At 44.8% G+C, this 12,013-nt stretch overlaps 1 protein-coding gene across 1 annotated transcript; it reads right to left on the bottom strand.

The window, feature by feature from the left end:
- LOC8072848 (aspartyl protease family protein At5g10770) lies at positions 2,233–3,979 on the bottom strand. Its single transcript, XM_021450503.1, has 2 exons — positions 3,842–3,979; positions 2,233–3,524 (listed from the first exon to the last, which is right to left on the bottom strand). Exons 1-2 carry the CDS (start codon positions 3,972–3,974, stop codon positions 2,287–2,289), a joined length of 1,371 nt encoding a protein of 456 aa, XP_021306178.1. The 5' UTR covers positions 3,975–3,979; the 3' UTR covers positions 2,233–2,286.

The raw sequence follows: 12,013 nt of genomic DNA, 5'->3' as shown, positions 1-12,013 counted from the left end.
TTCCCTTCCCATCTTTCCCAATCTCGCAAAAGTTTATCCCGAGCGCATCTAGAGTTTCTCGGCTCGTCTAATAAGCAAAAAGAAAAACAGAGTTCCAGGTAAGAAAAACGCAAAAGAGAAAGATCTAGTGGAAGGGCTTAAACGCCTAACAAGTTCGCTTGAGCTTATCAGCTGAATCTACCAGCCATTCAACAATACTTTTCTCTCAAAAAAAAAATCAGCCAACAGTACTTTTTGCCATGGCTTATCAGCCAAAGGAAAACAAACACCACATTTTGGGGAACAAAATATGAAAAATTCTTGGAGATGCTCTTAATGACTTTGAAAATGGATACACATATATTGTGTAACAATAAAATTACCCTAGATGATATCAGGAAAGTCCAAATGAATAACTAAGAAATTGTTTCACTGTGTTTATTATACTACTTCAAGAAGCATTTTTAGATCAAGGTCACTTTTAATTTACAAAAAGACAAGCAAACCGACTGCCTTTTCCCAAAGTAGAAGATAATTTAACATGTATATTTAACCAATTTAATAAGTTAGAGGTATATTAAAAGTCAAGCGGTATTAATGACTCGAAATACATAGACATATATTGTGGAACAATTAAATTAGCCGTCTTGTAAGTGTCAATTGGGAGTGAAGAAATACTTTCCATGTATTTTACATTTTTTTATTTAAAGAGGCAAGCAAGCTGACTGACTCTATTAAATGGTATCTATTAATGACCATTTTCCTAAAGTACACGGTAATTTAATATATACTCCATCTGTCCTGTAATATAGTGTATTCTAAGAATTTTAAGATAAATGAAGAGACAATATAAAAGACACATGTAGCCTAATTTTATTTCCTAATCAGACACTCTCATCAACGTGATTAATCATGATTGGTTGATAAATAGAAAATATTTAATGTAAAATTAGTTTTTATCCTCTAGAATGCACTATATTTCAGGATAAAATTTAGATACTAGAATGCACTATATTACAGGACGGAGGAAGTACTATTTTAGCTACTCTAATAAATTAGAGCTAGATTAAATGACAAGCGGTGTCAGTTAAATACTCTCAAAATGGATACACATATATTGCGTAACAATAAAATTACCCTTCTATAAGTCAAATGGTATTGTTTTCATGTTTATTACACTATTTCAAGAAATGGTTTCCATGTTTATTACACTATTTCAAGAAGCATTTTTAGAGGAGGGCACTTTTGATTTACAGAGATCATCAAGCCGACTTCCTTTACCAAATCATATACTTTTATGGCTATTTTCCCGAAGTACAAGGTAATTTAACATATATTGTAGAACAGCAAAATTGTCCCTTCCATTTCTTGAAGTAGTAATGACTCTCTCAAAATGGATGCACATATATTGTGGAACAACAAAATTGTCCCTTCCGTATGATATTAGGGCAGTTCCAATTGGAACGAAGAAGTGGTTTCCATGTATTGCATACTTCAAGGAGCATTTTTGGATGATGGTATTGTTTTATTTATAGAGACTGGCAAGCGACCACCTTTAATCGAGAATGGGTAGAAAATGGCTATATCAAAATAAAGAAGCTTACTCCCTCTATCCTGTAATATAGTGCATTCTAATAATCTAAGAAAAATTAAGTGAGAACATAAAAGACACATGTATCCTTATTTTATTTCATAATCAGACCCTAGCTATCATCAACATGATTGATAGTAATTGATTGATAAATAAAAAATATTTAATGCAAAATTGTTTTTTATCCTTTAGAATGCATTATATTTGAGGACAAAATTTGAATGCTATAATACACTGTATTAGAGGACAGAGAGTATGGTGAAAATTAGAGAAATGGGTAGAGTTTCTCAATAGACAAAAAGTGTGCTCATCTTCTATTTTGACAACAGCATTGCACACCTTTGATAAAAGATATAAACCAGGCCTTTGAGAGAGATCTAGCTGTGGAAAAACAAAAAAGAAGCAAGAAAGTATAATAGAACAACTATATCAATGGCCAATGCCTGTGTATCTTAGTATAAATAAATGTATTCTGATACATCTCACATACTCAAATTGTATGCATGCAGCAGGTCTAAACACATTTGAGTTAGATAACTTTATAGTGCCATCCTTGTTTTTTTTTTATTACTTTTATGAAAGCATTTCCAAAGAAAATATGATAATACAGGGTCTCAAATCTCAATATTATCAATCTGGGTATTCTCACAAAGGATTATCTGAAAACAAAAACTACATGCCCTTGATTATCATCTTATTATTCAGTTTTGTGTACATCAGCAGGCCTTAGCCCGGAAGCCGAATTTACTAGCACTGGTGTCGAACAACACCTCAAACGTTCGCTGATTCACATTGCCGAGTACTCCGGCGGTACCATCCTTCCCGGTCTCCGCAAAAGCGAGGCAGCCATTCACCAGAATTCCGTTGGGAACATCCAGGTTGATAGTGGCTCCACCACTGAACGTCAGGGCAATCTTGGGCACAACGACATTCTTGTAACCTGTCAAGTCGTAGCAAGTGTCGAGGTCACCATGTACCAGCCGGTATGCCTTCATGGCCTCTCTGAATGCCGCCCGCAGTGCCCGGTACACCGTCGACTGGAGGACAGTGACGACGGTACCGGAGTCAACGATCATGCCCCCGCTGAACGCCGACGGCCGGAGGTCAAGCTTTTTGCCGCCGACAGTGATCCCGGCGAGCGTCACCGTGGAAAACGTTGGCTGTCCGGGGACCCTGCCCATCGGCGTGAAGACGAAGCCGGATGGATTCCTCCCCGCACCAAAGGCAAGAAACCCAGGCTTGCTGTTCACCGCAGGGAGGCAGTACGAGAAGCCACCACCACCGCCGTACTGTGCGCCGAGCGACTCCGATAAGCGGCCGAGCCCAAGGAGGCCGTCGAACAAGCCAGGCAGCGAGCTCTTGCTATGGCCACAACCGAAGTAAAAATCCTTGACGATGGCCCCAGGCGCCAGCGTCAGCTTGTCCTTGCCGTACACACCCACCGTGCTTGTTCCATCCACATACGAGATGGCAAACCCGCACGGTTGGCCATTCGAACAGCCGCTGCCGTACGCATCGGCGGCGAGCTTCTTGCACTCGCCGGAGGCGCAGGGGACGGCACTGTACGTCGACGAGTGGCTCGGGTCAAACAAGGGGTCCTTCTGCGGGGAGCACTGGCCGGAGCTGCACGGCTTGCACTGCAGCCACGTCAGGTCGCTGCCGGTGTCGATGACGACGACCTGTGGCACTGCCGGCGTGCCGAAGCTCACCGTGGCAACGTACTCTAGCGATTTCACGGAGGTGCCTAGGTGGGCCGGGACGCTCACCTTCTTCGCGTCTCCGTATGTCTCCGTGTCCATCGGCACTCCGCTGACGATGTAGCTCAGGCGAGCATGGCTTCTCCGGAACATCTCAGACATGGACGGCGGCGTGTCTGTGGATAGCGACGGCGCGCACGGCCCGTGGCGGTGTAGTAGCGGGACGTACACGGCGGAGCCGTTTTGCTCCGGCTTGACTGAAACATGCATATGCAGAATCATAAGGTTTTGTTTGAAGGGTTGCGTGGTTTAGTTCATCCAAAATCAAAAAAATTTTAAAATTTCTCGTCAAATCGGATCTTACGGTACGGTACATGCAGAGTATTAAATATAGTCAAAAACCAAAACTAATTACATACTTTGCTTGTAAATTATGAGATGAATTTTTTGATCCTAATCAGTACATGATTCAACAATAATTTTCAAATAAAAACGATCAAAACTAAAAAATTTTAGGAACTAAATAAGGGCCAAAGGATCGAAATAGACCAGAAATGGTCTGCAGGTCATGTACCTAACGCTCCGGAGCAAACAGTATCAGGCACAAAAGAGCTGGATGGCACCGTCACAAAGCTGCCGTTACCAGCTCCATTAACAATGGAGAGGTAGAAGCACAAGAAAATGCACAGGAGCAGAGGAGAAGCCATGGAAAATGATGTGCATTTGAGTACTAAGAAAAGGATGGCCCGCCAACGTATTTATAAAGTGTTTGAAGTTGGAACCACATCATTACTTGGCAAATTTTAGTTGTATTTTATAGCAATTTGGTATATTTTAGTTAGTTATTAAATTCTCAAATCACAACTTAGGGCACGTTTGATCCTATTAGGATTATAATAATCAGCTAAAACTATCTAATTATGATCCAAAACCGGCTACACTATAGAATAGTTCATTATAATCAAAATGCTAGCAGATTACAGTATCTTGTAATGCAATAATGAGGTATCGTCACTCTAACCAATAATAACCACCATAAATAATGTAGACATCAAATCACTACTGAGTTTTATAATCATAATGTAGATTATAATAATTCGATATATAATCTAGATTATAATAATAAGCTAGATCCAAATAGGGTCTTAAAAAAGGAAACAAAGATAATCCATAGTGACATGGAATGAAATTATACATTGCCACAAAATGGACACAGATACATAGTGACACAAAATGGATAATCCAAATTCTAATTGGACTTAGTTACATTTGGATGCACTTGCATGGGATATATTTGAATTTGAATGTCCATAGTCATTTGATTCAAAAAAACTCCAAAATGTATTGTACATTAACTCAAAAAGTTCAGTGTCCATTAGATTTGCATGAACTTAGCTACCTGAGAGGTACATCAATTTTTAATGTATACTTCATGTTTATATCTTGGGCCCATATCTAGTCACATCGATATGCACAAATTAAAGTAGCAAGCAATTATAAAGTCATCTTAAAATTTTTGAGTAGATTTAGCTAAAATTTTAAGGTGAGAATGTGAGGTTTTTATTTTAAGGGCTGATTGTCCACATGGGGCCTATATACATCACTGCTGCACGTTCGGGCATTAGCACCGGTCGAGAAGGGCCTGTTGCCCCGGTTTCCGAGCCGGTGCTGCCCTTTCGGGACTAAAGGCCCACCCTTTAGTCCCGGTTCGGGGAACCGGGGCTAAAGCCCCCCCCTTTAACACCGGTTGGTAATACCAACCGGTTTTAAAGGGTCCTGACAGGTTGCCACGTTGCAGGACCCTACCAACCGGTGTTAAAGGATTTTTTTTTTTTGATTCACTTCTTCGGTTCTATTTTTTGTTTTATATAATAATAATAGGTTTTTAATACATATTTTTTGCTGATACAATAATATATTTATATTACACGCATATTAAGCATATATAAATGAAAATTAGAGGCTTAGCTTTATAATTAAGCTTTGCCTATAATAAAATGAATAGGCCACATCAAAAATTAAATAGATATGTAAAAAGCTTTATATATAGTTTTATAAGTACAAAATTCGTAACACATATATACATAGAGTTTTTTCTCCCAATGTCTAAAACAGATACAAATGATCATCGTTGTTTGGAATAAGAGTTTCGTTGCCGTTGTAGTGTGAAAGGATCAAGATGCCCAAGAGGGGGGTGAATTGGGCTTCTCTAAAAATTTAAGCAACCTATAAGCTCCAATTCAACCCCTTGTGCCTAGTGTGACTAGAGAGCTACCGGATAAAAGTTTTGCAACCTAGTTTCAATCCTATTCTAGCATGGCAATTCTAAGAATGTAAAAGCACAAAGTAATTGCTAGAAAGTAAAGGAGTAGTGGAAGAAAGTGCTCGGCGATGTTTTGCCGAGGTATCGGAGAGTCGCCACTCTCCACTAGTCCTCGTTGGAGCACCCGCGCAAGGGTCTTGCTCCCCCTAGGTCCGCGTAAGGACCAAGTGCTCTCTACGGGCTGATTCTTCGACACTCCGTCGAGGTGAATCGCCCAAAACCGCTCACAAGCTTGACACGAGCCACCCACAAGAACTCCGTTGGTCTTCGTGCCTCCAATCACCACCGAACCGTCTAGGTGATGGCGATCACCAAGAGTAACATGCAAAGAACTCTCACTTGACCTAAACAAGGCACTAGACAGTGGTGGATGCACACTTGACTCTTGGAATTCAACTAGAGAAGGATTCTCTCAAGAAATCACTCAAATCTCAATCCTCTCTAGGCTCTTGCTACTCTCTTGCTCCACAACAAGTTTCTCTGATGTTCAAATGGGCAAGAAACCTCTAATGGACGAGGTGGAGGAGTATAAATACACCCCACGAAGTCCAAAGGTCAGCCAACCGTTTTCCACTGAAAACGGGTTCACCGGACGCTATTGATGTTGCACCGGACGCTCTGCACCGAGCGTCCGGTGACACTTAAACGGCTAACTGTACTATCTCTGACAGGACACCGGACGCTACTTCCTAGCGTCCGGTGGCACCGTTCGGTGCTCCGAGGAGTTTTACACACCCCCTGAGTTTAAGACCGGATGCTACCCGGTGCGTCCGGTGCTAGTGTCCGGTGCTCGGGGCAGGTTTGCAACCTCCGTGGGTATGGGACCGGACGCTGCCCGGTGAGTCCGGTGCCAGCGTTCGGTGCCTAACCCTAAGCACCAAAACTCTCCAACGGCTAAGGACCTCACCGGACGCACTCACAGAGCGTCCGGTGCAGCGTCTGGTGCCTACTTAGGCACCCTAACTTCGTCGAAACGCGATCGTTCCAAAACGAAGTTGGTTCCTCTCGATCTAAGGACTATCTCCGAGCTACCTAGTGCTAGGTTTACCAAGTGTGCACCACACCTAAGCCTAAAGCCTTGCCTAAGTCAAGCTACTAGATCAAAGCCCCTCTTAATAGTACGGTCAAAGGAAAACAAAATGCTAAACTACTCTAAGTGCCCTTCTTCACCAAATGGCACTTAGACCTAGTCTAGTCTTGACGAAGTCCATACATCCTTTGAAAACCGAAATGATTTCCACTATTAAGAAGGCATGTACGTCCCTGTTCATCGAGTACCTTTTACCATGACCTCACTAATGACTTTGCCTCTGCAAAACACATGTTAGTCATAGTAATCAATATTGTCATTAATCACCGAAATCATTAGGGGCCTAGATGCTCTTTCAATCTCCCCCTTTTTGGTGATTGATGACAATAACCTCGAGTATGAAAGAAAGTGAGGTTTTCAAATGACATGGTTTCAGTAAGCATGATACAATAAGAGCAAAGGGATTAGGCATGCTTATATCAACCAAGTCTAACATCCTGCATCCAAATATGTGAGATGAATACAACAGGATATAAACACGAATGGCTCATAGTACATCGAAGTAAAATGCGGAAGCAAAGAAATATGAGCCAAAGCACATGACATAAAGATATCCCAGATAAGCATAAGGTCATGTCTCACAACCATAAGCACAACCATAAGTGTATCTAACAAGAGTATCTGACAAATGCAATGCATAAACGTAAACATGATGCATGGTGGAGTAGCACACAAAAGTATCAAAAGAACTAAAGCCCTAGCCCTCTCTAGCTCTAGGTCTCCCTAACTCTCATACTCACAACTCTCTCTCCCCCTTTGGCATCAAGCGCCAAAAACCTAAGACGAAGGAGGCGGAGGCGGAGCAGTGGAGTCCCTCGGCACGGCCTAAAACTGTGCTGCGTCGTCTGATCTATCGGCCGTCGAGTCGGAGGAGGTAGAGTGACCCTCTGAAGCTACACGTGCTGGAGAAGTGGTCTGGGTCAGCTCTGTAGGCGCTGAAGCTGTCACGGGATGTGCGGGCTGCTCAAGTCCTGCTGACGAGGCTGGCACGGACTCGGTCGCCGTAGCTGACGTCTCTGGCACAGTAGAGGAAGGTGCAAGCTGCTCGGACGAAGCTACTGACGACAACAAGCGCTCAGTGGTGGTAACATGAACCGTAAAAGCTGCAGGAGCCTGCAGGGGTGGAGGCGTAGGGTCACCAGTCAGAGCACTGTACGAGAAACTGATGTGCTGGCCTACCGACGAATCCAACACGAGCTGTGACGTTGTCGCTGACTGTGGAGTAAATCCAGAGCGTAGAGGCGTGAACTGAGGCACCTGCTCAAAGCCATACGAGATAGCACCCTGTGAAACCTGGTGCTGTGGCGTCGAGAATGGCTGACTCTGAGTAGGGAGCTGAAGCGGTGGCTGAGACTAACTCTGAGGCGCTGGGGTAGGAGGCCTGACAGACAAAGTGCCTAGAAGCTGAATCTGTGGAAGCTGAATCCCTGAGGTGGCCATAAGAGAGGCCATCATCGCTGTCTGCTGAGCCTGGAACGCAAGCTGCTGCTCCTGGAAGGTCAGAAGCTGTCTCTGAAGCTCGTGCTGCCTAGCCTGCATGGCTGCATTGATGGTAGCCTGGTCCCTGTCTCTCCTCGCCTGCTCCTCAGCTGCCCACCGCTGATCGGCTCTCATCCCCTCTAGACTAGCAAGAAGAGCGGGGTCTGAAGCACTCGAGGAACCTCCTACATCGTGGTCATGTGGCCTTGGAGGAAGGTCTGGCACTGGAAGACGATAATCATCGTCTGAGCTGTCTGAAGCGAAGTCAAACTCCTCCTCGACCTCCGCATCTGCAAACGCCCCAATGGCGATATCCTGCTCCTCCTTAGTCTCTGGGACTGCCCCCGAACTGCGAGTACCCCTAGGAGAGGGTGGTGGCACCTGGCCACGTGGTGCACGAGGAGGTGGTGGAGCTCTGAGGTCGTGGTGCACTCTCAGCATCTACCGAGGGTTGTAGTGAGGGAACACTATGTCAACATCTGATAGCTGTCTCTGGAGGTGAGCTGGGAGGGGCTCTGGCCTAGCACGAAGAATGAGCATGGTGATCCAGTGTGCATACGGCAACTGACGCCGACCCCTGAAGCTCTCTGAAATCGTGTCCTCAATCTCTGAGACGATCAAATCCCATAAGTCAAATGGAGTCTTGGAGATGAGGTGGGCGACCAACCACTGCTTGATCTGGGTGAAGCCGTCCCTGTAGCCTATCCTGAGAAAGAGCGTCTTCCTCAACACAAAGTCAAGGATCCTGGCTGGGCGAGTCAAGTCTCCTACTGTCCTGCTGGAGCCCTCTCCGAAAGGCTGACGGAAACAGGGAGCCACAAAGTCAACTGGTGGTAGAGCACCACCGTGAGGACATCGTGGGGGCTCGAAGTTCCCGTAGCACAGCTGGTGGATCCTGGTGGAATAGGCTCTCAAACCAAGAACCTCTCTGGCCCTCGCTGCTGTCACTCTGTAGTCAGTGCCTGCCAGTGCATAGTGAATGTAACTGTGGTCTGGAAAAACCCACACTGAGGCTTAGAACTCCCTGACCCACTCCTCACAGTAAGTACCAGGTAAAGCAAGTAACTCTCGGAGACTGGTCAGGTAGGTGAAGTATTGCCTGATGTCCGCACCGACCATGTTCCCGAGTATCTCAAGGTCGAGCACCCTATGCTCCCTGAACTGAGCCTGTGAGCAAACAAGAGCCTCGTACATATCCTCCTGAACCACTGTATAGAATCTGGCACTGGCTCGCGGATCCCGGGCAGCTAGAAACCAAGTTGGAAACGGAACGAACCGCAGCTCTTGGATCTCACGAGCGAAAACCTAGGTATAATCCTTATGAATCCTCACTGGCGCCTGACGAGGAGCTGGAGTGCCACGAGCTGGAGTAGAGCGAGCAGCAGAGGTAGACTGACCCTGCGTACCAGTCCTAGGGATGGCCTGAGTACGAGCCTGAGTCGACCTCCTAAGGGGCTGCTCCTGCTGCTGTGCCTTTGTCGGGCCCTCTGCCTGGGCCTCTGCCTCTGTCTCGGTGTCCGGGGTCCTCCAAAGCTGACTCTTTGACTGCAATCCTGACACGCTGACCTCCTAGCATGATAGTTGTTGGGTATTCTTAACATCATTACCAAAAGTAGACTAAGTTCTCTAAATCTAGCAACGGTGCCAAAAATGCCAAACCTATCCCTCACACCACTTAAGCCAAGTTGTCATCCCCAGCATGATATAAAAGACGCGGTATTGAAATATGCAATTGCTCTTCTAAATAAATAATGAATGGGATCTGCAAGCGCACAGATTAATACCGATGCAGCATTTTAACCGGGAAGTATTCCAGGTATCGTTATTTATATTTTTACCACTGGGAAGGGATTAGCAATCATCAATATTGATTACAGAATAGAATATAAGATTGAGCACTAGAAAGTCATTAGCATGGTATTAGAACGAACCACAAGAATATTCCCTAAGTTATTCTCAACTATATAGTCTAGCATTATCATAGTTAGTGCAAGCATACTTAGCAATCATTGTGAGACAAGACTACGCCCATGCATAGTGATATTAGCAAGGAATATGAGAAACATAGCAATCACTCCCCTGTAATAATGTTGCTCTGCCAGCCCAATACACGAGAGGGGGACTATATAAGAATCAATGAAGCTGTCACTATCACGAACCACCCCACGATCTGGCATATTGGGTACAATCGCAGATAAATACGGTATAAGCACCACGCCTACACAATATCTATCATTTACCCATGGATCTGATGGATAAACGCTATACGATCCTAAGCATGTATACAGATCGAATCTAACTAAGCCAAGTACATAACTATGATAAACTAAGAACAATATAATCTTGAATATAAGCAAGTAGAGCAAAGTCATAAGCAATATATTGAAGTAGAACAAAGTCATATTCATAATATTGAAGAACAAAGATAATTAGAAAGCAATTAGAAGCACAATTAGAGAATTACCAAGAATCCTCCTGACAGATTCGGAAACCAATCGAAGATTGACTCCTTCTAGTTCTAATCCTATGTAGCTATGCTAATCTAGATATCTAATTGATGTGGTGGCTCTAATCTTGATCAGAGGCTTCTTCTCCCTTTAGAATAATGAATTAGGGTTGAGAGGCTCTCTCCTTCAGGGGCTAGGGGGTCTGGTTTTATAGTCCCTTCAAGTGAATATGGGCCCTTGGATCAAACCAACATAGATTGTATGGTTTAGATTCATCCTTTAGGTCGGTGGAAATCTCCCGCGAAGCAGAGTCCTGATTGGACTCCTGGAGGGGGCGGGCGCCCAGGGCAGGAGGGCGGGCGCCCTGCCTCTGGCCCCGTTTCGCCTCCGCTTCGGTCTCGTGGCTTCTGGAGTCTTCTAGATGTAAGATAATTGCGCAGCACGTTAATATCTTTACGTAATCCCGACGTGTGGGCCTTTCTTCCGTATTTCCTGATAACCCCCTGCAGAAATAGACAAACAACAAAACTCGTGGAATTCTGTCAGATAAAACCCTAAGTCTAGATCTTTATTTCATTTGGATCCTTTTCTTTATTTATTTGATAATTAAATTTGATACTTAAGGACCGTCAACAATAGTGCCAGGAGGAGATCCATGGAAAGTCTTAGCCACAAGAACTGCATGCCTCTGCCGTGGCGTGAGATCTGCCCCAATCCTCAGGGCACCTGAGCGTCCACCCCTCTCAGCTGCCTCAGCCGCTGTTGCAACTACCTCTGCCACCTCTACCTCTCTGTTGCTGGCCTTCCTCTTCTTGGTGGCTAGCTTCTTTCCTTTGCCCTTCTCTGCCGCTGACAGGCAACGGGAGGATCACCTCCACCATCACCACCTGGAGAACCCCCTGAGCTGGATGCCGGACCACTGACATTCTTGCAACGTGCCATTGCAAGAAGATTGTCTCTGAACGACTACTGACAACTGAGCCAAGAGAGATCAATGCGCTGCAAGAGTTGGAATAGATAGGATATACATAGGCAAACATAATAGCTAGAGGTGAGAAAAACCTATAGATAGCAAGAACAGATAAGGAACAGGGCGCAAACGGCTTACGATTGGGTGACGAGATGCGTTCCGGATGACAGATCGCGATCGAGAATCACCGGAGAACGCAAACCAACTCCTCAAGGTGCTATGATGACAAAACGAATGAGAACGTCGTCAAAAACAACATCCCAACTCGTTTAGATATAGAATCGAACACCTTAAGGGCAGGGGAGTTCAACCTCACCTCAAAACCTAGAAACCTCATGAGAAGAAAGCTCCTGCGCGTGGGGAGGAAGAAGAGGAGCACAAAGGAGCAGATTTGGCGCGGGGGGAGAAAACTCGCTGGAGAAAACTTGAAAACCGTC

The sequence above is a fragment of the Sorghum bicolor genome, chromosome 10 (genome assembly GCF_000003195.3).
Source record: "Sorghum bicolor cultivar BTx623 chromosome 10, Sorghum_bicolor_NCBIv3, whole genome shotgun sequence".
NCBI lineage: Eukaryota > Viridiplantae > Streptophyta > Magnoliopsida > Poales > Poaceae > Sorghum > Sorghum bicolor.
The sequence above is the reverse complement of the archived record's forward strand: the minus strand, read 5'-3'. Positions and strand labels throughout refer to the sequence as shown.